Genomic DNA, 26,432 nt, shown 5'->3' with positions numbered 1-26,432 from the left:
GAAAGCACTGCATTTCTGCAAATAAGAACATGGGAAGAAAACAAACTAAACTGCCTTTGTTACATTTGCACTAAATCTACATGCAAGCAAGTTCGAAAACAATCGTTTTGCTCAACACTTATGATCGGTCTGTCTTTTGTTATGCAATCTTCCAGTTGCCAAACATCTTTACTTCCCTTCCCATTCCTACACTGCCCTCTCCGTCTTGGGCCTCCTCCACTATCAGAGTGAGGCCACATGCAAATTGGAGGAACACACCTCATATTATGCTTGGGCAGCTTACACCCCAGCGGTATAAACATTGATTTATCTAATTTCAAGTAATTCCTGCATTCCCCCCCGCCCCCCATTCTTCCCCACCTTCTACACCGCTCGCCTTTTAACCGGAACTCGAAAGAGGGAGCACATTACGCCAATTTTGGCCTCCCTTCACTGGCTCCCAGTGCACTTTCGAGTTCATTTTAAAATTATTTTATTTGTTTTCAAATCGTTGAATGGGCTCGCCCCGCCTTACCTCTCTGAGCTGCTCCACCTATATGCTCCTGCCCGGTGCCTCAGGTCAGCTGATCAGCTGCTCCTTGAGGTACCAAGGTCTAAGCGGAAGCTCAGAGGGGATAGAGCCTTTTCTGTTGCTGCTCCGGCACTTTGGAACACCTTGCCGTTGCACATCAGACAGGCCCCCTCACTGTCCATCTTCAAATCCTCCCTAAAAACTCATTTTTATTCTCTGGCTTTCGACACTGGCTGAGACATTGCTCCTGTTCTTAGTGGTTTTAATGTCTTTTATATTTTTACTGTTTTTTAGTCCTTCGTTTTACGGTTTTTAATGGTTTGTAATAACTTTTTGTCCATGAGTTCTCATGTACAGCACTTTGTGGCAACTGCGGTTGTTTAAAGTGCTTTATAAATAAAGTTATTATTATTATTATTAAGCCAGCATCTCTACCGTTGCGCCACTGTGCTACCTTGATCTTCAGGAAGATATCTCCTGATCTAAACAATAAAGATAAACTTCACAAGGCACATTAGATAACAAAAAGTATTAATTGTATAAATAAAAACTAAATTTACTTACACCAGGAAAATTGCCCCCTTATGAAGGAAAATATTATATTAAAGAACAAACTCACTTCAGGGTTTCCAGAGACATCTGCAAATTGTAATTTCGCTCCTGTTCTGGCAACTTGGAGAATTCTACCAGGCAAGGGTGTTGTCGTTTGTTGTCATCTCGGATCTGCAGGAAAATGCTCAATTAATTGCAGGCAGAACTCATGGCTCTTCTTCTGAAGCCATGATATCTATCTATATAACTAAAAGTCTCATCTTGACCACTTCCTGTCTGCGCTGTATATTGATTTTAGAAAAGCGCTACCATATATCGCTATGATTTTTGGCCATCTTACTCATAGTCCTCCTCCGCTGAGGCAGCCCCGAGGATTTTTCCGATCGATGGAAAATAAAAAAGTTGTGAGTGTTTAAAAAATCTTGAGATCAGCTGATTAGTCCTCTCGCCTGTCAATCACCAAGATGAAAGTTACGCCCCTTCCGGGGGGGGGGGGGGGGGCAGGACTATAAAACCCCGGATGCCTGGACGTGAGTCAGTCACTCTGGAAGATCGCGAGGGAGAGTCCACAACTGTGATTCTAAGCCGTGAATCAACTGAACTGTGAGTCTGCAATGTACTTGCAATAAATGATTTCTTAGCCCTTAGTTACAATTACAATGCAATGCAATGCAAAATTAAAATGATTTGTTAGCCCTTAGTTACAATGCAATGAGTTGTTTAGCAATTTAATGGCCTCCACTCTGTTTGAAATGCTATGAAATTAAATTTGGTGGCCTGCACTCTGCTTGAAATGCTATGAAATGGAATTTGGTGGCCTGCACTGCTTGAAATGCTATGAAATTGAATTTGGTGGCCTGCGCTCTGCTTAAAATGCTATGAAATTGAATTTGCTGGCCTGCACTCTGATTGAAATGCTATGAAATTGAATTTGGTGGCCTGCACTCTGCTTGAAATGGAATTTCAAGAAATAGCCGTGAGTGAACTGCCAGCCAACCAGCCCCGAGTGACTGTTCTGCCAGCCCACCAGCCCTGAGTGACTGAGCTGTCAGCCCACCAGGCCTGAGTGACTGAGCTGCCAGCCCACGAGGCCTGAGTGACTGAGCTGCCAGCCTACCAGGCCTGAGTGACTGAGCTGCCAGTCCACCAGGCCTGAGTGACTGAGTTGCCAGTCCAAGAATCCATTTGGCACACAATGTCCATACTAGCCCTGTGGAAACCAGGCCCTTCAGCCCACAACACCCATACTAGATCTCCAGAAGCCCCCCCCCCCCCCCCCCCCCCCACATTGGCCACCAATATTGGAATTGGTGGCGAGGTGGATATTGCGTTGGGGACCAGCCCTCCCGTGTGAACATGGGACCCAACGGGTCCCACTTGATCTAGTAATCTAAATCTATCTAACACAACTTGGATGAAATAATATACTTAGCTGACAATCACTGAGATTTTGTCAATATATCAAGTGTGAGTTAAAAATAGCAATTAAAAAAACTCACAATTCTGCCACTTAAATTTAAATGAATTAGAACATAGAGCAGAACAGCACAGGAACAGGACCTTCAGCCGACAATGTTCATGCCGAACATAATGCCAAGTTGAACTGATCTCATCTGCCTGTACATGATCCATATCCCTCTATTCCTTGCACTTCCATGTGCCTATCAAAAAGCCTGTTAAATACCACTATTGTATTTGCCTCCACCACCACCCTTGCAGCACGTTCCTGGCCCCCACTACTCTCTGTGTAAAATAACTTGCCTTGCACATGTCCATTAAACCTTCCCCCTCTCACTATATGGCTATGCCCTCTAGTGTTGGACATTTCCACCCTGGGAAAAAGGTTATGACAGTCTACCCTATCTATGCCTCTCATAATTTTACTTACTTCTATCAACCTCCGACGTTCCAGAGAAAACAATCAAAGTATATACAACCTCTCCCTATGGCTGAAACCCTTTAATCTGGCAAATCTCCTCTGTGTCCTCTCCATAGCCTCCACATCTTTCTTGTAATGGGGGCTACTAGAACTGCACGTAATACTCCAAGTGTGGCCTAACCAAAGTCCTGTCGTCCTGCCTCAGGCTTTCCTGACATACTCAGTGCCCCTAGCAATGAAGGCAAGCATACTGCACTGTAATTACCTTCTATTCAAAGACATCTTTCTCACACAATACTTAATTCAATAAGTAATAAAATAGACATTTTCCCAACCAGGTTAAATTGTGTCATTCGATGCATTTCGGGGTAGTGAGGTGAGTGAGTGACTTGGAAAATCATCCGCGTCTACACATATTGAATCCTCAACATAGCATGCACATTGTACTAAACTTCTAAAATTCAGCTGCTCTGCAACCAAATTTCAGTTGCAGTGTCATTTGTGTATGTGCCTCGGCAAGACCATCAGCATAATCAAGGATGAGTCTCACCCCAGTCACACACTCTTCTCCCCTCTCCCATCAGGCAGGAGGTACAGAAGTATGAAAACGCACACCTCCAGATTCAGGGGCAGTTTCTTCCCAGCTGTTATCCCCCACTGCACTGTCCCACCTGGAGCAGCGGGGGAGCTACGTGCGGATGCTCTTTGTGGACTACAGCTCTGCCTTTAATACCATCCTTCCCCACAAACTGGTGGACAAACTGGGGGACTTGGGACTTCCACACTCCACCTGCATGTGGATAAATAGCTTCCTGTCGGGTCGCAGCCAGAGAGTCAGAGTGGGCCATCACACATCCACGGCCCTCAGCCTCAGTACCGGCTCTCCACAGGGCTGCGTGCTGAGCCCCCTGCTCTACACCATCTACACACATGACTGCACCCCCGCCCACCACAGCAACACCATTGTCAAATTTGCGGATGACACTACGGTGGTGGGACTCATCTCCGGGGGGGACGAGTACGCCTACCGGGATGAGGTGGAGCAGCTGACAGTGTGGTGTGGAGAAAATAACCTGCTCCTCAACACCTTAAAGACAAAGGAAATAATAATAGACTTCAGAAAGAATAAAACGGACATGGTACCATTAATTATCAGAGGGGACTGTGTGGAGAGGGTGGCGGATTTCCGCTTCCTGGGAATCCATATTGAGGAGGACCTGACGTGGAGCGTGAACACCTCTGCGCTGCTGAAAAAGGTCCAGCAGAGACTGCACTTCCTGAGGGTGCTCAGGAAGAATAACATCACTCAGAGACTGCTGCTGTCCTTTTATCGGTGCTCCATTGAGAGCATCCTAACATACTGTGTATGCGTATGGTACACCAGCTGCACAGCGGCTCAGAGGAAAGCGCTCCAGAGGGCCATTGACAACGCCCAGAGGATTGTCGGCTGCCCTCTCCTTACCTTGGAGGACTTACACAGTTCCCGCTGCATCAAAAAATCCCAGAGTATTATAAAGGACATTTCCCACCCCGGACACTCCCTGTTTGAACTGTTACCGTCAGGCAGACGGTACAGATCTACAAGGACAAGGACAAACAGACTTAAAAACAGTTTTTACCCCACTGCTATAAAGGCACTAAATGTAGCCGCCAAGGAACGCAGGGGCGATACATACTAAGAGACTGTGAAATCGACAGAAGGATGTAGGGCTGGGTGTTTATGCGTGCTATTTTTATGATATTTATTTTAGTTGTTTATCTTTTTTAATATTTTACCTTGTATGTATCGTTAGCTTTTAGAAATGTTTGAAATGGTGCACTGACTGGCTGACATTTTACAATTTCGTTGTACATGGTTCATGTTAAAATGACAATAAAGAAACTATTCTATTCTATTCTATTCAACTGAACATCCTATCAACAACAAGACAGCAGTCCTGAGCTAACATCTACCTCATTGGTGACCCTTGAACTATCTTTGATGGGACTTTACCTTGTACTAAATGTTACTCCCTGTATCATGTATTTGTACACTGTGGATGACTTGACTGTAATCATGTATAACCTTTCCGCTGACTGGACAGCACCCAGCAAAAGCTTTTCACTGTACCATGGTAGACGTGACAATAAACTAAACTAAACTAAATGTGCCCTGAAGTGCTGAACAATCTCAGAAGGACAATGATACACTTCTACTTCCTGGTACATTTGGCCACCTTTCTCATGACCGCTCCGGTGATGGGGACAATGAGAGAAGGAGACAGACACCTTTCACCTGACAGCCACACATTTTTAGCTGAAATACTTGGGTAGCTAGTTGCACAATACTTAATAGAGACTTTAGCCACTCTATTGACCCCTAAAACTAACCTGATGCAATTGTCAGGTGAACATAACAGCATAGGAAATAGGAACAGTCACAGGCTAATTGGTCTCTGGTATCTACTCCATCATTCATTAAGATCACTTACTTGAGCGTCACTTTCCTGTGCTATCTCTTAATTCCCTTGTTACCCAAAGATCTATCAATCTCTGTCTTGAATATATTCAGTGGCTGCTCCAGAGCCCTCTTAGGAAGAGAAGTCTGAAGATGAATACATTTCACTCTCAATATTTAAAAAGAAACTTTGCTCTATCTTTCCCAACAAAATCATTGTTCTCATATTTTTTCACGTTGTATACCATCCACAACATCCTCGCCAACTCAAGTAGTCTGCCTATAGCCTCTAAAATCTCTTGACATCCTCCACACAGCCTACACTGATACCCAGCTCTGCATTCGTTGAGACAGCTGGTGAAATATACAATGAGGTAAATGCTGCGAAAGCATTTTATCGGGATGCATCACAGCATAGTTTAGGGAACAGCTCCATCCAAGACCGCAAGAAATTGCAGGGAACTGTGGGCACAGCCCAGACCATCACACAAACCAACTTACCTTCCCTTGACTCGTTTACACCTCACACGGCCTCAGCAAGGCAAGCAGCATAATCAAGGATGAGTCTCACCCCGGCCCCTCCCTCTTCTCCCCTCTCCCATTGGGAAAAAGGTATAGAAGTATGAAAACGTATACCTCCAGATTCAGGGAAAATTTCTTCCCAGCTGTTATCAGGCAACTAAAGCATCTTACCAACAACTGGAGGGCAGTCCTGAGCTACCATCTACCTCATTGGAGACCCTCAGACTATCTTTGATCGGACTTTAAAGGCTTTATCTTGTACAAGACGTTATTCACGTTATTCCGCTTATCATGTATCTGTACACTGTGGATGGCTCAATTGTTATCATGTATTGTCTTTCCACTGACTAGTTTGCACGCAACAAAAGCTTTTCACTATACCCCGGTTAAGGTAACAATAAAATAAACAATGAGAGGACTGAGAAAAATTTCAGACCATGCATCACACAAAGACAACCTGTTTATACCAGATGTCTAATGTCCTAAATAGTGGATATGTGACGTTGTTTTGTTTTTATCCACTTTGGTGGCAAAAACAGGAAAGTAGACTATTATCTAAATGGTGGCCGATTAGGAAAAGGGGAGATGCAACGCGACCTGGGTGTCATGGTACACCAGTCATTGAAAGTAGGCATGCAGGTGCAGCAGGCAGTGAAGAAAGCGAATGGTATGTTAGCATTCAGAGCAAAAGGATTTGAGTATAGGAGCAGGGAGATTCTACTGCAGTTGGACAGGGTCTTGGTGAGACCACACCTGGAGTATTGCGTACAGTTTAGGTCTCCTAATCTGAGGAAAGACATTCTTGCCATAGAGGGAGTACAGAGAAGGTTCAGCAGACTGATTCCTGGAATGTCAGGACTTTCATATGAAGAAAGACTGGATAGACTCGGCTTGTATTCGTTAGAATTTAGAAGATTGAGGGGGGATCTTATAGAAACTTACAAAATTCTTAAATTGGACAGGCTAGATGCAGGAAGATTGTTCCCGATGTTGGGGAAGTCCAGAACAAGGGGTCACAGTTTAAGGATAAGGGGGAAATCTTTTAGGACCGAGATGAGAAAAACATTTTTCACACAGAGAGTGGTGAATCTCTGGAATTCTCTGCCACAGAAGGTAGTTGAGGCCAATTCATTAGCTATATTTAAGAGGGAGTTAGATGTGGCCCTTGGGGCTAAAGGGATCAGGGGGTATGGAGAGAAGGCAGGTACGGGATACTGAGTTGGATGATCAGTCATGATCATATTGAATGGCGGTGCAGGCTCGAAGGGCTGAATGGCCTACTCCTGCACCTAATTTCTATGTTTCTATGTTTTTTGTGGGGAGGTGCAGGCTCAACAACACTTGGCCACAGTAGCGCCGGAGTCACTTCCCAGAGACGGGCATGTTTGATTAGTTTAGTTTAGTTTAGATACACTTCAGCCCTTCTGCCCACTGAGTTCACACCAACCAACGATCATCCCAAATACTATTTCTATCCTACACACTAGGGCCAATTTTTTTTATGGAAACCAATTAACCTACAAACCTGCAGGCATTTAGAATGTGGGAGGAAACCGGAGCACCCGGATAAAATCCACGCGGTCACAGGGAGAACGGACAAACTCCGTATAGACAGCACCAGTAGTCAGTATCAAATCCTGGTACGGAATTTGTACGTTCTCCCCATGACCGTGTGGGGTTTCTGCAGGTGCTCGGGGTTTCTTTCCCGCACTCCAAAGACCTGCAGGTTTGCACGTTAATTGGCTTCCGTAAAAATTGTAAATTGTCCCTAGTGTGCAGGATAGTGATAGTGTATGGGAATCGCTGGTCGTCGTGGACTCGGAGGGCCGAAGGGCTTGTTTCCGCACTGTATCTCTAAATGAAACTAAACTACTGTTCTGTTCACTATCTGCCAGTATACCGTTCTCCAGAAAAATGGCACAATGTGCTGGAGTAACTCAGCCAATCAGGCAGCATTTCTGGAAAACATAGATAGGTGATGTTTTGGATCAGGGCCCTTCTTCAGACAGAAGGGACCATACCCAAAACATAATTAAGGAGTTAAGGATTCTGGGAGTTAAGGCCCAGGAGCCGTTACAGAGGGAGGAGCGACGTCCGTGTGGTGAGTTCAAAAACCCATCGCGGGGCTTGTTTCAACAGAGGCCCAGGAGCTGTTACAGAGGGAGGAGCGGCCAAAATCTGCAATGTTCCATTCGCAGATCACACTTCAAATTAAGGGGGCTGGTGGAAGCCTCTGACTGGTCGAACGGACTAGAGGAAGCAGCCGTTACAGGACTAGAGGAAGCAGCTGATTGGCTTGTATTCCGGGTAAGGCTTTATTGTATTCGGAGAAGGGGGAGAATGAGGCCCAGGGCAGTTTACTGTTCTGGATGTCAGATGTGGGAGGTCATGGAGTCTGAGTGCCCTCCAGACGTCCACATCTGCGCCAGGTGCGTCGAGATGGGGCTCCTAAGGGACCGTGTTAGGAACCTGGAGCAGCAACTCGATGACCTCTGTCTGCTCAGGGAGAGCGAGGAGGTCATAGAAAGGAGTTACAGGGAGGTGGTCACTCCAAGACCACGGGAGACAGAAAACTGGGTCACAGTTAGGAAGGGCAATGGGCAGAGGCAGGGACTGGTGAGTACCCCGGTGGCTGTACACCTTGAAAATAAGTACTCATGTTTGAGTAAGCGTGGGGGAGACAGCCTACCTGGGGGCAGCGACAGCGGCCGGGCCTCTGGAGACTGGTCCTGTTGCAAAGACTGGTCCTGTTGCTCAGAAAGGTAAGGAAAAGAAGAGGAGGGCAATTGTAAAAGGGGACTCTATAGTCAGGGGGTCGGATAGGCGATTCTGTGGACGCAGACAGGAGACCCGGATGGTAGTTTGCCTCCCTGGTGCCAGGGTCAGGGATGTGTCTGAAAGTGTCCAAGAAATCCTGAAATGGGAGGGAGAGGAGCCTGAGGTTGTGGTACATATAGGTACCAACGACATAGGTAAAAAAAGAGAAGAGGTCCTGAAAGAAGAATTTAGGGAGTTAGGTAGAGAGTTAAGGAGAAGGACTGCAAAGGTAACAATCTCAGGATTACTGCCTGTGCCACGCGACAGTGAGAGTAGGAATGGAGCGAGGTGGAGGATAAATGAGTGGATGAGGGACTGGTGCAGTGGGTATGGATTCAAGTTTCTGGATCATTGGGACCACTTTTGGGGAAGGTGCGACCTGTACGGAAAGGACGGGTTGCACTTGAACTCGAGAGGGACCAATATCCTGGCGGGGAGATTTGCAAAGGCTACTGGGGAGACTTTAAACTAGTATGGTTGGGGGGAGGGACTCAAATTGGGAAAGCTAGCAGTCAGTGTGTGAGGCAGGAGGCAGAGAATGGTAGCACTGACCCAAAATGTAGGGGAGAGAGAAGAAAAAGACAATATACAGAATAAGAGAGGGTGGGTTTCTTAAATGTGTATATTTTAATGCTAGGAGCATTGTAAGAAAGGCGGATGAACTTAGAGCCTGGATTGACACCTGGAAGTATGGTGTTGTGGCGATCAGTGAAACATGGTTGCAGGAGGGCTGTGATTGGAAACTAAATATTCCAGGATTTCGTTGCTTCAGGTGTGATAGAATTGGAGGGGCAAGAGGTGAAGGTGTTGCATTGCTTATCAGGGAAGTTATTACAGCAGTGCTTTGGCAGGATAGATTAGAGGGCTCGTCTAGGGAGGCTATTTGGGTGGAACTGAGAAATGGGAAAGGGGTAGCAACACTTATCATGTATTATAGACTGCCAAATGGGGAGCGAGAATTGGAAGAGCAAATATGTAAGGAGATTGCAGATATTAGTAGTAAGCACAAGGTACTGATTGTGGGAGATTTCAATTTTCCACACATAGACTGGGAAACACATTCTGTAAATGGGCTGGATGGGTTGGAGTTTGTAAAATGTGTGCAGGATAGTATTTTGCAGCAATACATAGAAGTGCCTACTAGAGAAGGGGCGGTGCTGGACTTCCTGTTAGGAAATCCGGTATCCGGTATGCGGCGCGACTCTCGTCAGCAGCGGCCTCTGCAGTCCGTCTGCGTTTTTATTATTTTATGTCTATATTTTTATGTAGTTTTTGTTATTTTTGTTGGGGTATGTGTGTGGGGGGGTGGGGGTGGTGTGGGGGGGGTTGGGGGTAACTTTTAAATCTCTCCCTGCACGGGAGACCCGACCTTTTCTTTGTCGGGTCTCCGTTGTCGTTGGGGCTGCAACGAGGAGCGGCCTCCAACAGGAAAACCGGGGGCTGTGGTGCCGACTACTCACCTCACCGTCGCGGAGCTGGCCGAGTCCAGAGCGGGTGGAGCTGTGGTGGACGCTGCTGCGACCCGACCCCCGGAGATTCGGTGGCTGCAACTGCGGGTTTGGCGGACGGCACCGGGAGCCCGCGGGTACCTGGAGGGAGACCGCTTTTCAGGGCTCCCGCAACGGCGACTTCTCCCGCCCGAGTTGCGGGGTTGAAGAGCACCTGAGCGGGGCCTTACAGCACCGCCCCGCACGGCTTGGAATGGCGGCGGGACTGCGAGAGCCCGCCGGGGGCTCTAACATCAAGACCCGGTGCGCAACCTTGCATCACCCGACGTGGCTTAAATGGCCACGGGACAATTCGCCATCGCCCGCCGGGGGCTTTGACTTTGACTCTGACATCGGGGGGGGGGGAAGTGCAGTGGAGAGAGAAGTTTTTTTGGCCTTCCATCACAGCAATGTGATGGATGTTTATGTAAAATATGTTGCGTCTTGGGTCTATTTGTTTGTAATGTATGGCTGCAGAAACGGCATTTCGTTTGGACCTCAAGGGGTCCAAATGACAATAAATTGAATTGAATTGAATTGAAATTGAATTGAAATGAGACGGGTCAGGTGGCAGAGGTATGCTTTGGGGAACAGTTCGGGACCAGTGATCACAATACCATTAGTTTCAATATAATTATGGAGAGGGTCAGAACTGGACCTAGGGTTGAGATTTTTGATTGGAGAAAGGCTAACTTTGAGGAGATGCGAAAGGATTTAAAAGGAGTAAATTGGGACAGTTTGTTTTATGGGAAAGATGTGGAAGAGAAATGGAGGACATTTAAAGGTGAAATTTTAAGAGTACAGAATCTTTATGTCCCTGTTCGGTTGAAAGGAAATAGTAAAAATTGGAAAGAGCCAAGGGAAATTGGACACTTGGTTCGGAAAAAGAGAGAGATCTACAATAATTATAGGCAGCATGGAGTAAATGAGGTGCTTGAGGAGTATAAAGAATGTAAAAAGAATCTTAAGAAAGAAATTAGAAAAGCTAAAAGAAGATATGAGGTTGCTTTGGCAAGTAAGGTGAAAGTAAATCCAAAGGGTTTCTACAGCTATATTAATAGCAAAAGGATAACAAGGGATAAAATTGGTCCATTAGAGAGTCAGAGTGGACAGCTATCTGCAGAGCCAAAAGAGATGGGGGAGATATTGAACAATTTCTTTTCTTCGGTATTCACCAAGGAGAAGGATATTGAATTATGTGAGGTAAGGGAAACAAGTAGAGTAGCTATGGAAACTATGAGATTCAAAGAAGAGGAAGTACTGACACTTTTGAGAAATATAAAAGTGGATAAGTCTCCAGGTCCGGACAGGATATTCCCTAGGACATTGAGGGAAGTTAGTGTAGAAATAGCAGGGGCTATGACAGAAATATTTCAAATGTCATTAGAAACGGGAATAGTACCGGAGGATTGGCGTACTGCGCATGTTGTTCCATTGTTTAAAAAGGGGTCTAAGAGTAAACCTAGCAATTATAGACCTGTTAGTTTGACGTCAGTGGTGGGCAAATTAATGGAAAGGATACTTAGAGATAATATATATAAGCATCTGGATAAACAGGGTCTGATTAGGAACAGTCAACATGGATTTGTGCCTGGAAGGTCATGTTTGACTAATCTTCTTGAATTTTTTGAAGAGGTTACTCGGGAAATTGATGAGGGTAAAGCAGTGGATGTTGTATATATGGACTTCAGTAAGGCCTTTGACAAGGTTCCTCATGGAAGGTTGGTTAAGAAGGTTCAATGGTTGGGTATTAATGGTGGAGTAGCAAGATGGATTCAACAGTGGCTGAATGGGAGATGCCAGAGAGTAATGGTGGATGGTTGTTTGTCAGGTTGGAGGCCAGTGACTAGTGGGGTGCCACAGGGATCTGTGTTGGGTCCACTGTTGTTTGTCATGTACATCAATGATCTGGATGATGGTGTGGTAAATTGGATTAGTAAGTATGCAGATGATACTAAGATAGGTGGGGTTGTGAACAATGAAGTAGTTTTCAAAGTCTACAGAGAGATTTATGCCAGTTGGAAGAGTGGGCTGAAAGATGGCAGATGGAGTTTAATGCTGATAAGTGTGAGGTGCTACATCTTGGCAGGACAAATCAAAATAGGACGTACATGGTAAATGGTAGGGAATTGAAGAATGCAGGTGAACAGAGGGATCTGGGAATAACTGTGCACAGTTCCCCGATGGTGGAATCTCATGTAGATAGGGTGGTAAAGAAAGCTTTTGGTGTGCTGGCCTTTATAAATCAGAGCATTGAGTATAGAAGTTGGGATGTAATGTTAAAATTGTACAAGGCATTGGTGAGGCTAATTCTAGAGTGTACAATTTTGCTCGCCTAATTATAGGAAGGATGTCAACAAAATAGAGAGAGTACAGGAGATTTACTAGAATGTTGCCTGGGTTTCAGCAACTAAGTTACAGAGAAAGGTTGAACAAGTTAGGGCTTTATTCTTTGGAGCGCAGAAGGTTAAGGGGGGACTTGATAGAGGTCTTTAAAATGATGAGAGGGATAGACAGAGTTGACGTGGATAAGCTTTTCCCACTGAGAGTAGGGAAGATTCAAACAAGGGGACATGACTTGAGAATTAAGGGACAGAAGTTTAGGGGTAACATGAGGGTAAAACTTCTTTACTCAGAGAGTGGTGGCTGTGTGGAATGAGCTTCCAGTGAAGGTGGTGGAGGCAGGTTCGTTTTTATCATTTAAAAATAAATTGGATAGTTATATGGACGGGAAAGGAATGGAGGGTTATGGTCTGAGCGCAGGTATATGGGACTAGGGGAGAATACGTGTTCGGCACGGACTAGAAGGGTCAAGATGGCCTGTTTCCGTGCTGTAATTGTTATATGGTTATATGGTTATATAATCTATCCATGTTCTCCAGAGATGCTGCCTGATCTGCTGAGTTACATGTGTCTTTTGTTTGTATGCCAGCATTTACAGTTTCCTGTTTCTACTTTTCTCCAGAGTTGTTTTCATCATCACACTAAAGAATATTTTTGACTCATTCAGCCCAGATCAAAGACACGACACTTGCCTCATTCAAGACCAAGCAAATTAATTGTACGTTGCGGACATACCGGTCCATAGGTCCACCCCAACTCTATTTTATTCATCACCCAGAGCTCATGGATGTTTTCTGCAAGCTTTTCTCGTATACGGTCCAGGTGAGGTGGGAGCACAATCTGAAACAGGTTCAAGTTGGGAATGTCACAGTAAGTAAAGGTACAAAATATTATTCCGTTAAACATACAACACAGAGAAAACACCAGCAAAGCTTTTGTAAGGTGATGGGGGGACAGATTTAATAGGAACTTGAAGGGCAACTTTTCATTAACTACGCAAAAGGTGGTGAGTGCATGGAACGAGCTGCTGGAGGAAGTAGTTGAAGCAGGTACTATCACAACATTGAAGAAACAATTAAACAGGTGCATGGATAGTATAGGTTTTGAGGGATATTGGTCAAACGTGATGTAACGTGGCATGTTGGTCAGCGTAGGCAAGTAGGGCCGAAGGGCCTGGTTTCACACTGCGTGACTCAATGACTCTAGGTTACCAGACTCCATATTACAGTTCCATTTGTATTTCAAGACCATTTCTCAATTTATTGCAGTAGAATCAGAAGTTTGTCACGCTAGAAAAGGCAAGCTCTTCTGCTTGCCTTGAAGAGAACAACATGAAGCGTGTGAGATGACTGATAACGATTTGAAGCATTCAGTAACAGTATGCACATTGCCTTGAGGAAATCAGAACCCACACGAGTGCATCCTTCCGTGATTATGATTATGATTACAGGCAGATAAGTGTGCCGGAGGATTTGAGATACCCGGGAGCTTCTGACTTTTAATTTCACCAGGCCAGCAGATATTCATTTTGGGAAAAAGTTCCACTCAATGACACTGCCATGTCATCCTTAAACCAGAGCTTAGGAGTGATATAACAGAAGGCACACAGCAACACAGCAGTCAAACCAGGGTCAGACTTTCACGGGGAATAGGGCCCCTGAGGAGTGTTGTTGAACAGATGGACTATATGCCATTGTTGGTGTGATGTTTTTAAACTGGAAAGGCCATAGAGAAGATTTACAAGGATGTTGCCAGGACTCGAGGGCCTGAGCTGTAGGGCGAGGTTGAGCAGCCTGGGACTTTATTCCACGGAGTGCAGGAGGATGAGAGCATTAGATAGGGTAAATGTACAGTCATTCCACGAGTGCATAGAGTTCATGCCACTCCCTCTTCGTCCTAAATTGTTTCATTCGGTGGATTTCGGGGGAGTGAGGTGATGATTTTGTTGGGCCTGCTTCTGTGTTGCAAGACTCTATAACATGGAGAACAATTGTCCAAAAACAAAATTGTCCTAAAATGTTGAAAATACTTTCACATGCTATTATAAAGTTATATTTGGTGTGACACATAATAGTGTCCAATTGGTCAGTGAAACAAGTAACAATTTTTGGTGTTGTACCTGAACTGTAATAATGACCCTTTCCCACTCCCCTTTAGCCTCCGATCCCCCCATTCCCACACCCCTACATTCCTTCCTCTGGCTTCACAATTTGCCACTCTTCAATCAGTCTGTCTTACACCCTCGGATTTAATCTCGGGCCTTTGTTCTAACCATCTGTCTATCAAAAAACCCCATTGCCTATGTCTATCTATTGCCTGCCACACTTTGCCCGCCCCCTTCTCTCTCCCAGTTATCTTCCCCTCCCCCAACATTCGGTCAGAAGAAGGGCCCCACATACCAATGTACCTTCCTCCAGAAAATCAGACAAAGTGCTGGAATAACACAGCTGGTCAAGCAGCATCCCTGGAGAACATGGATAAGTGACGTTATGGGTCAGGAACCTACTTCGAGCAGAACATTACCTATCCATGTTCTCCGAAGTTGCTACTTGATCTCCTGAGTTACTCCAGCACTTTGTGTCCTTTTGTGTAGGCCAGCATCTGCAGCTCCTTGTTTCTATAGTACCTGAGAGGTATCCACAGGCATTGGAGTGAAGGCAGCTTGTGTGAGAGAGATGGTCGGACCCAGTAGGTCACGCACGCCATTGTGGTCTTGCTTATATTCGTTCGTGTGTTCCACCCTCATTTTTTCTTTTGGCAGCAAGGCTTCGAAACACGGAGCATAACCAGGAGGTGGAAGGAACTTAAACTCCCCGTGGCGACCGCCAAGCAAGAAACGAACTCTAGGGAGACACAAGTACGGCTTGTTTGGAAGAAATGGTTGATTAGAAAACCGGAGAGCAAACCAGCAAAATAACTACAACTACGACCCATAAATGAATTGGAGATTTGAGAACCGGAGGCCATAGGTTTAAAGCTAAGGAGGTAAAGAGTTAATAGGAACCTGAGGGGTAATTATTTCCCCACAAAGAGTGGGCGGTGCATGGAACAAGTTGCCAGAGGAGGTAGTTGAGGAAGGTACAATTGCAACGTTTAAGAAACATTTAGACAGTTAAATGGATAGGATAGGTTTAGAGAGATATGGGCCAAACGCAGGTAGGTGGGGCTAGTGTAGATGGAACATGTTGGTCGGTGTGGGCAGGTGAGGCTGAAGGGTCTGTTTCCACACTATATGACTCTATAATCGCTTAAAGGGGAATTGGGCTGAAAACTGTGAGCGACACCACAGTGAAACTCCAATAATCCCGCAGCCTACTGTGTGAAAGGTTCAAAAAAGTGAAATGTTCTGTATTACGGGTCCACCACTGATTTTCTGGCAACTGGTCGTCTAGCATCTCCTTTATCCAAACAAAATACAGAGAGTGCACTTGAAATCCCCCCCGGACGGCCCCCGAAAATGTCACTCCTAGGTTGTGTGAGACGGCCGATCTCAACCTCATCGGGACTTCCGTGATCAATCGGCAGGTCAAATTTGCTCCCTGTGGCCAGGGCTCTGGAACTCTGTACCAGCTGGAGCCGGCAGATCCGTTCCCATAGCCGACTTCCAAGGCTGACATTCGGGCCAGTATCTCGACACAGAGTTGAAACATGCCCTTTGGTGACCAACGATCACTTGTACATAAGTTCTAATATTTTACAGAAGCCAGTTAACCTACAAACCCGCACTTCTTTAGAATGTGGGAGGAAACCTGAGCACCCGGAGAAAACCCACAGGGAGAATATGCAAATTCCAAACAGACAGCACCCACAGTTAAGATCAAACCCGAGTCTCAGGCGCTGGAAGGCAACAACTCTCTGCTGCATCACCAAGCTCCAGAATATCCTGACTTTGTTCTTTCACAATACTAATCGTAATTCCATGTTCTAAATGTAGGAAATGCGTGTGAAAAATATTTCACTCTGTTATAAATGACAGTATTCGATATTTGTTTGGGAAATAAAACTCGCCTTTCTCCAATTTAAATAATACTGGCATTGCCAATATCGTCACAAAGCAACTTCAACAGATTTTCTTGTGCACAGAAATCAAATTCATACTTTTTCACAGTGAATCTCTATGAATGCTGCGATTACTTCTACTCCTGGAACATCTATAGCTTTTATTTCATACATTTATTCAATTCAGACAAGTCCTGGGATTTATTTTCATTCACATACGGATTGTGGGCATAAATTCCAGACTTTAAATGAAAAAATTAGCGTCGGTCATGGTGACCGTAAAAATGTTGGATGATCATAAACCTAATCTTTTTCACAATGTCTTTTGAAGGAGAAAAGTGCCTGGAACACTCTGCCAGGGGGTGGTGGAGGCAGATACAATAACATTATTTAAGAGGTTTTTGGAAAAGACATATGGATATGCAGGGAATAGATCATGTGCTAGTGGAAGAGATTAGTTCAACTTGGCATCATGTCCAGCACAGAAATTATGGGCTGAATGGCCTGTTCCTGTGCTGTATTGTTCTAAAATGTACTGCCCTTACTCGAGCTGATCTCAAAGTGAAACCAGATCCACAGCAGTACATTTAACTGACCTCCAAATTCACCAACAATGCCTCCCCGAACAAGGGCACTGAGGGATGTGGAACAAATGAGGCATGGTGGTGCTGTGGTAGAGTTGCTGCCTGACAGTGCCTGAGACCCAGGTTCGATCCTGACTACGGGTTCTGTCTGCACAGAGTTTGTACGGTCTCCCTGTGACCGCGTGGGTTTTTTCCGGGTGTTTCAGTTTCCTCCCGCACTCCAAAGATGTACAGGTTTGAAGGTTAATTGGCTTCGGTAAAATTATAAATTGTCGGCATGGACTAGGTGGGCCAAAGGGCCTGCTTCCGCGATGTAATAAAGTAAAATATACATGAGGATAAGCAAAAGATGTTGAGGATCACTGACTTTACTCCTGTCGAGAAGCTGACCACAGGAAAGAAGAGCCCATCGGTGTTGAAATTTTCAAACATTCCCTGAACTGGTTGTCCATTAATGCGGAAGGAAATACTTGGAGCGCTTAAATCCAGGCAGCAGCTGACAACGTCATCATCCCTCAGCAAATGCTGGTTTGGTGAATTTACTGTCCGAGCAATGCAGCCTACAAAGAGAGAAAGCGTCAGGTGAAGAGAATATCAGCATCTATTTCCGAAAACCCCTCCCTGAATCAACAAAACCCCATCAATTAATGGTAGAGTCGCTGCCTAACAGCACCAGAGACCCGGGTTTGATCCTGACCACGGGTGCTGTCTGTATGGAGTTTGCACGTTCTCCCTGTGACTGCGTGGGGTTTTCTCTGGGTGCTCCGGTTTCCTCCCACACTCCAAAGACGTACATGTTTGTAGGTTCAACTTATAAATTGCAAATTGTACCTAGTGTATAGGATAGTGCTAGTGTACGGGCTGATCACTGGTCGGCATCGACTCGGTGGGCCAAAGGGCCTGGTTTGGCACTGTATCTCCAAAGCTGAAGGTAAGTAAAGGCGACTCTCTGTGTGGTGGAACCAGAAGTGGATCTGCAATTAATCATTACAATTGCTCCACGCTTTTGTCTGGTCATTGTAGCCGGGGGCTTCAAGCCAACCTCAGGGGAGTTCAACCAAATTAATCCTGTACCTGCACACAGTGGATGGCTTGATGGTAATCATATATTGTCTTTCTGCTGACAGGGCAGCACGCCATAAAAAGCTTTTCACTGTACATTGGTGCACTTACCAATGAAACAAACTAAACAAAAGCCATATAAAATGGCACTCTGAGACTCATGAAGCGTCTCGACCCAAAACGTCACTTTTTCCTTTTCTCCAGAAATGCTGCCTGACTTGCTGAGTTACTCCAGCATTTGGTGTCTATCTGAACTAAACTCTGCCTTTCCCCAGATACTACCTGACCTGCTGGGAGATTTCAGCATTTTCTGGTATTATTTCTGATTTGCAATATCTGCAATCTTTTGTTTTCATTGCAAACCATCATCTGGCGATTCCTTTCCTCTGTGGACTTTGTGCGAAGCAGATTCTCTGCTGAAAATGGTTAACCAAAAACCATGGATGTGAGATCAACACAAAATGCTGGAGTAATTCAGCGGGACAGGCAGCATCATTGGACAGAAGGAATGGGTGACGTCTGACAGTGTGAAGAACGGTCGTGACCCGAAACGTCACCAATTCCTTCTATCCAGAGATGCTGTCTGTCCACTGAGTTACTCCAGCATTTTGTGTCGATCTCACATCCATGGTTTTTGGTTAACCATTTTAATGTAGATTTACTCGTAGCATCTACAGTTCCTTCCTGGTTCCACCATGGTTGTGAGGTGCTTTCAATTGTCAGGCACACTAATTTCTTTAAGACAATTCCACAGATAATCTCAATTTAGATAGGTGATTTTACATGTAATACAGTGTTAACAATTACCATGTAAAATTATTTTATTTATTAAATGAACCTTCACGACCTAAAGTATGAGAAAATGGGAATATACAACAACGGTGGGCAGATTTCTATTTAGCTCTTTTCTAAACTTAACTGCATTACATCTTAAAACAGAAAAACACTGCATACAATTATGCATTAATACTCTAATCATTATAGCATAATGATAACAAATGAAATTATGCATAATGACTGGCAGGCAACGAACTATTGATCTATTTCTATTCTGGTTTTCTTATTGAGAGACCTTCATTATGGAACAGAGCCAGAGTTATACAGCATAGAGTTATGCAGCACAGAACCAAGCTTCGTCTATGCCAAGCAAGTTGGCATTCTGGGCTGTGTTATTTGGCCCATATACCTCTAAACCCTTCCTATCCATATATTTGTCTACATGTCTATTTAAAGTCATTATTTTATTTATCCCGACAGCCTGTTCTGACAGCTCATTTCAAATATAGAAATATAGGCGCAGGAGTAGGCCATAAGGCCCTTCAGACGTGAATTGGCCAAGATTGACTGGCAATTAATTCTAAAAGGGTTGACGGTGGATATGCAATGGAAGACATTTAAAGACTGCATGGATGAACTACAAAAATTGTTCATCCCAGTTTGGCAAAAGAATTAATCAGGGAAGGTAGTGCATCCGTGGATAACAAGGGAAATCAGGGATAGTATCAAAGCGAAGGATGATGCGTACAAATTAGCCAGAAAAAGCAGCATACCAGAGGACTGGGAGAAATTCAGAGACCAGCAGAGGAGGACAAAGGGCTTAATTAGGAAAGGAAAAATAGATTATGAAAGAAAACTGGCAGGGAACATAAAAACTGACTGCAAAAGTTTTTATAGATATGTGAAAAGAAAGAGATTAGTTAAAACAAATGTAGGTCCCTTGCAGTCAGAAACAGGTGAGGTGATCGTGGGGAACAAGGATATGGCGGACCAATTGAATAACTACTTTGGTTCCGTCTTCACTAAGGAAGACATAAATAATCTGCCGGAAATAGCAGGGGACCGCGGGTCAAAGGAGTTGGAGGAATTGAGTGAAATCCAGGTTAGCCAGGAAGTGGTGTTGGGTAAATTGAATGGATTAAAGGCCGATAAATCCCCAGGGCCAGATAGGTTGCATCCCAGAGTACTTAAGGAAGTAGCTCCAGAAATAGTGGATGCATTAGTAATAATCTTTCAAAACTCTTTAGATTCTGGAGTAGTTCCTGAGGATTGGCGGGTAGCAAACGTAACCCCACTTTTTAAGAAGGGAGGGAGAGAGAAAACGGGGAATTACAGACCAGTTAGTCTAACATCGGTAGTGGGGAAACTGCTAGAGTCAGTTATTAAAGATGGGATAGCAGCACATTTGGAAAGTGGTGAAATCATTGGACAAAGTCAGCATGGATTTACAAAAGGTAAATTATGTCTGACGAATCTTATAGAATTTTTCGAGGATGTAACTAGTAGCGTGGATAGGGGAGAACCAGTGGATGTGGTGTATCTGGAATTCCAGAAGGCTTTCGACAAGGTCCCACATAAGAGATTAGTATACAAACTTAAAGCACACGGCATTGGGGGTACAGTATTGATGTGGATAGAGAACTGGCTGGCAAACAGGAAGCAAAGAGTAGGAGTAAACGGGTCCTTTTCACAATGGCAGGCAGTGACTAGTGGGGTACCGCAAGGCTCAGTGCTGGGACCCCAGCTATTTACAATATATATTAATGATCTGGATGAGGGAATTGAAGGCAATATCTCCAAGTTTGCGGATGACACTAAGCTGGGGGGCAGTGTTAGCTGTGAGGAGGATGCTAGGAGACTGCAAGGTGACTTGGATAGGCTGGGTGAGTGGGCAAATGTTTGGCAGATGCAGTATAATGTGGATAAATGTGAGGTTATCCATTTTGGTGGCAAAAACAGGAAAGCAGACTATTATCTAAATGGTGGCCGACTAGGAAAAGGGGAGATGCAGCGAGACCTGGGTGTCATGGTACACCAGTCATTGAAAGTAGGCATGCAGGTGCAGCAGGCAGTGAAGAAAGCGAATGGTATGTTAGCTTTCATAGCAAAAGGATTTGAGTATAGGAGCAGGGAGGTTCTACTGCAGTTGTACAGGGTCTTGGTGAGACCACACCTGGAGTATTGCATACAGTTTTGGTCTCCAAATCTGAGGAAGGACATTATTGCCATAGAGGGAGTGCAGAGAAGGTTCACCAGACTGATTCCTGGGATGTCAGGACTGTCTTATGAAGAAAGACTGGATAGACTTGGTTTATACTCTAGAATTTAGGAGATTGAGAGGGGATCTTATAGAAACTTACAACATTCTTAAGGGGTTGGACAGGCTAGATGCAGGAAGATTGCTCCCGATGTTGGGGAAGTCCAGGACAAGGGGTCACAGCTTAAGGATAAGGGGGAAATCCTTTAAAACCGAGATGAGAAGAACTTTTTTCACACAGAGAGTGGTGAATCTCTGGAACTCTCTGCCACAGAGGGTAGTCGAGGCCAGTTCATTGGCTATATTTAAGAGGGAGTTAGATGTGGCCCTTGTGGCTAAGGGGATCAGAGGGTATGGAGAGAAGGCAGGTACGGGATACTGAGTTGGATGATCAGCCATGATCATATTGAATGGCGGTGCAGGCTCGAAGGGCCGAATGGCCTACTCCTGCACCTAATTTCTATGTTTCTATGTTTCAAGCCAGCACCACCATTCAATATGATCATGGCTGATCTTCCAAAATCAGTACGCTATTCCTGCTTTTTCCCCATGTCCCTTGATTCCTTTAGCCCCAGGAATTAAATCTAACTCTCTCTTGAAAACATCCAGTGAATTGGCCTCCACTGCCTTCTGTGGCAGAGAATTTCACAGATTCACAACTCTCTGGGTGAAAAGTTTTTTCCTCATCTCAGTCCCAAATGGCCTACCACTTATTCTTAAACTGTGACCCATGGTTCTGGACTCGCACAACATCGGGAACATTTTTCCTGCATCTAATCTGTCCAATTCCTTAAGAATTCTATACGTTTCTATAAGATCCTCTCTCATCTAAATTCCAGTGATTATAAGCCCAGTCACTCCATTCTTTCCTCATATGTCAGTCCCGCCATCCCGGGAATTAACCTGGTGAACCTACGCTGCACTCCCTCAATAGCAATAATGTCCTTCCTCAAATTAGGAGACCAAAATTGCACACTATACTCCAGGTCCGGCCTCACCAGGGCCCTGTACAACTGCGTTAGGACCTCGTGTGTAAGAAAGAACTGCAGATGCTGGTTTAAATCGAAGATAGATACAAAATGCTGGAGTAACTCAGCGGGTGAGGCAGCATCTCTGGAGAGAAGGAATGGGCGACATTTCGGGTCGAGACCCTTCTTCAGACTGATGTCAGGGGAGGGGGTGGGACAAAGATAGAATGTAGTCGGAGACAGTAAGACTAGTGGGAGAACTGGGAAAGGGAAGGGGATGGAGAGAGAAAGCAAGGGCTATCTGGTTAGAGAAGTCAATGTCCATACCGCTGGGGTGTGAACTACCCAAGCGAAATATGAGGTGCTGTTCCTCCGATTTGCGCTGGGCCTCACTCTGACAATGGAGGAGGCCCAGGACAGAAAGGTCAGATTGGGAATGGGAGGGGTAGTTGAAGTGCTGAACCACTGGGAGATCGGGTAAATTAAGACTAGATTAGATTAGATTAGATTAAACTTTATTAATCCCCTTATTCAGGGGAAATTCTGATGTCCTTGCAGCACACTAATAAAAATACAACATAGATTCAAAAAGAAGTTCAACACAAAAACATCCCCCCACAGTGATTCCCACTGTGGGGGAAGGCACAAAGTCCAGTCCCCATCCTCTTGTCCACCCAAAGTCGGGCCTATTGAGGCCTCCACAGTCGCCGCCACGGCGCCCGATGTTCTCGCCGGGTGATGGTGCTTCGGCGTCGGGAGAACCCCCAGCGGCTTGGGGTGCCAGGAACGGCCGCCTTCCCACCGGAGACCGCGGCTTCCAAGCCAACAGACCGCGCCGGACGGAGCTCCGCACACTGGCGATCTCAGCAAGAGATCCCAGGCTCCGGGATGTAACGTTCAGCGTCGCAGCTGGCCGCTCCACAGAACCGCGGCTCCACAATGTTCTTATCGGCGGTCCCAGCATACTGGAGTTCCAGCGCGGCGACCCAGGAAAGGCATCGCCCGCTCCGCAATAGCGCTCCAGCTATTGTTGTACCTGCATGCTTACTTTCAGTGACTGATGTACAAGCACACACAGGTCTCGTTGCACCTTTCCCTTTTCCTAATCTGACAACATTCAGATAATAATCTGCCTTCCTGTTCTTGCCACCAAAATGGATCACCTCACATTTATCCACATTATACTGCATTTGCCATGCTTCTGCCCACTCACCCAACCCGTCCAAGTCACTATCCAACCATCCCCTGCATGACAACATTTCACCCCCAAGATCCCTCTTACAGTTTTCCTCACCAGTTTTAGAGTATTCTAGAAATACTGTAAATGCTCACTTTATCCATGCTCCTTATGATTTTGGGTATTTCCAGAAGATCATTCCTCAACCTCCTACATTCCCAAGAAAACAAACTCCCAGTCCATCCCAGTCCATCGAACCTCACTCTATAACTCAGTCCATAAAGTCTATGTAATATCCTGGTGAATCTTTGCTGCATCCTTTACAACTTAATAACATCCTTCCTATAGCTGGGCAACCAGAACTGCATGCAGTACTCCTTATGTGGTTTCACCAATGACTAGTACAGCTGCATCATAACGCACCAGTTTTTGTCCTCAATACTCTTCCCGAAGAAGGCACGTGTGTCAAATGCCTTCTTCAACACCCTGCCCACCTGAATCACCACTTTCAGGGAACAGTGCACCTGTACTCTCAGATCACTCTGTTCTGCAGCACTCTCCAGAGCTCTATCCTTTACTGGGCAAGTCCTGCCTTGGTTTGACAGACCAAAATGCAACACCTCATATGTATGACAAGGGCCAGATGTTTTTAGTTTACCATATTTTTAAACAGAGGGTGGTGGGTATACGGAATAGGCTGCGAGAAGAGGTAGTTAAGGAAGGTACTACCGTTACATTTAAGAGACCTTTGGACAGGTACATGGGTAGGATAGGTTTAGAGGGATATGGGCCAAGCGCGGACGGGCGGGAATAGCATAGATGGGACATGAGCAAGTTGGCCCGAAGGACCTATTTCAACGCTGTCTAACTATGACACTAATATGGTATTCAAGAGAGAGTTGGTTCTCACTCTCAGCTAATGGAATCAAGTGATATGGCAGGAAGGCAGGAACGGGGTACTGATTGTTGATGATCAGCCATGATCATTTTGAATGGCAGTGCTGGCTTGAAGGGCCGAATGCCCTACTCCTGCACCTATTTTCTATGTTTCTGTAATATAATTTGGAGTTCATTAATTTTTTTTGTTAGAATGTGCTCCCGAGGAGTAGAATTCAAGTTGCATTTGTAATTGGGTTATTTACAATATTGTTACCACTAATTAAAAAGGACCACTCACCTGACCATAAGTGCAGTCCATCAAATCCGTAGGAGTAGAGGTCATCTCCTACACCATTTCCACCCCATCCTTCACCTCCTCCAGGGCAGGGTGAATAGCCGTCTGTGGAAGCCCAGCCAACCCGAAGGTGTGTAGCTTCCGTTGTTACAAAGGGGTCAACGTGGTCCACTATAAGCTCGAAGTACCACTTCTTGTACTGGGCAGCACCGTCGCTGATTCCAAGGAAGATATTGGGCCTCATGCTGAAAGTAGCAAAGAGAAATTGGGATCCTTCATTCAGGAAACTTTTGCTGCATGTTTCAAGTTCTAAATACATTCCAGCACACAATCCTTTGTCTGTTAAGGAAATAGCAGCTCCACAGACCTGTCGTGCTGGAATCTTAGATGGTACTCAATTGCACAAGAGTCACCAACGCACCTGTCAGACATGTTGAAGATAGACACGAGATGCTGGAGTAGCTCAGCGGGTCAGGCAACATCTCTGGAGAAATGAATAGGCGACGTTTTGGGTTGGAACCCTTCTTCAGCCAACTCAAAATGTCACCCATTATTTTTCTCCAGCGATGCTGTATGACCCGCTGAGTTACTCCAGCATTTTGTGTCTATCCTCAGTATAAATCAGCACCTGCAGTTCCTTCCTACATATTTTGACAGATATGTTGGTCTAAATAAGGTTGGTACAAATCACCAACACAAAACCTTTCCACCTACTTGTAGAAAGAAGAAACTGCAGATGCTGGTTAGTACACAAAAGGGCACAAAGTGTTGGAGTATAACTCTGCAGGTCAGGCAGCATCTCTGGAGAATATAGATAGATCACATTTCGGGTCGAGACCCTACTTCGGACTCAGCCTGAGACTGTAGAAGGGTCTCAACCCGAAATATCACCTATCCATGTTCTCCAGAGATGCTACCTGACCTTCTGAGTTATTCCAGCATTTTATGCCTATCATCTGTACTGATCTCTGTTCTAATAGTACTGAAAACACAACTCCCACTTGGTTTGTGTAGCGAACAGATTACATCATTAGTGTTTACCCATTATGCTAATAGAAAACTGAACTCTTCAAGTGAACAGACATGTCCTCATGAATAAAATAACACTGATGCTGGAAAGTTTTCCATAACTTATTCTTCAGAACAAAAGTTTATAACAGAAATACCAATTAACTTTTTTGCAAGAGATGCTGCAGAGCATCTCTGAGATACAATTACTACTTTTCATATAATTTTACTTCGGAGTCACGTGAGTGATTCCGTGAAGAGCCCGCTCAGCATGCATGTGCGGCATTACGTTCAGCATCCAGGGACTGATCAAACAGAGCAGACCAGGAACACCTAATCCAGTCGTGGAATTCCGGGCTTACCCGCCAGAACCACGGTTATGTGCCATGACCCACCTACTATCCTACATAGACACAACCAAAATATTTGAGGGAGATGAAAAGCCTTGTGGGTCAGTCATAAAAAACCTTATGGTCGGGTGACGAGCCAAACCATTGCGAGATGGCTCAAGCAGGTGCTTAAAAACTGCTGGGATAAACACTAACATGTACAAATTTTATTCCACCAGGGCAGCATCCACGTCGACGGCTAAAAGAATGGACGTGCCTATAGACCACTTCCTGGCTACAGCAGGATGGTCGGGGAAAAGACCGTTCAGAAATTTTATAATAAGCCGTTGGCAAAACCTGTTTTATTTGCAGGAAAGATTTTACAGACTGCAAATATTTAATTTAAGCCCAGGGGAGCAATTTAATTTCTTTGTTGTTATTGTTAAAAAATACCATTGTGTTTTTCTACAAACAGATTCATTGGTTGATTAGGATAACACACTTCCTCCCTCAAGGACTTCGGCAGTGCGTGAAGTGATAACTGTTACA

The 26,432-nt window shown here is 45.1% G+C and overlaps 1 protein-coding gene across 1 annotated transcript in view; it reads right to left on the bottom strand.

The window, feature by feature from the left end:
- The window catches only part of ryr2 (ryanodine receptor 2), a 301,683-nt gene that overhangs the window by 218,778 nt on the left and 56,473 nt on the right, over positions 1-26,432 (bottom strand). Inside the window, 5 exon segments of the mRNA XM_033025458.1 lie at positions 1,131-1,234; positions 13,284-13,388; positions 15,175-15,391; positions 17,499-17,691; positions 24,550-24,791. Coding sequence (XP_032881349.1) covers positions 1,131-1,234; positions 13,284-13,388; positions 15,175-15,391; positions 17,499-17,691; positions 24,550-24,791 — 861 coding nt within the window.

This window comes from Amblyraja radiata, chromosome 8 (assembly GCF_010909765.2).
Source record: "Amblyraja radiata isolate CabotCenter1 chromosome 8, sAmbRad1.1.pri, whole genome shotgun sequence".
Lineage (NCBI taxonomy): Eukaryota > Metazoa > Chordata > Chondrichthyes > Rajiformes > Rajidae > Amblyraja > Amblyraja radiata.
The sequence above is the reverse complement of the archived record's forward strand: the minus strand, read 5'-3'. Positions and strand labels throughout refer to the sequence as shown.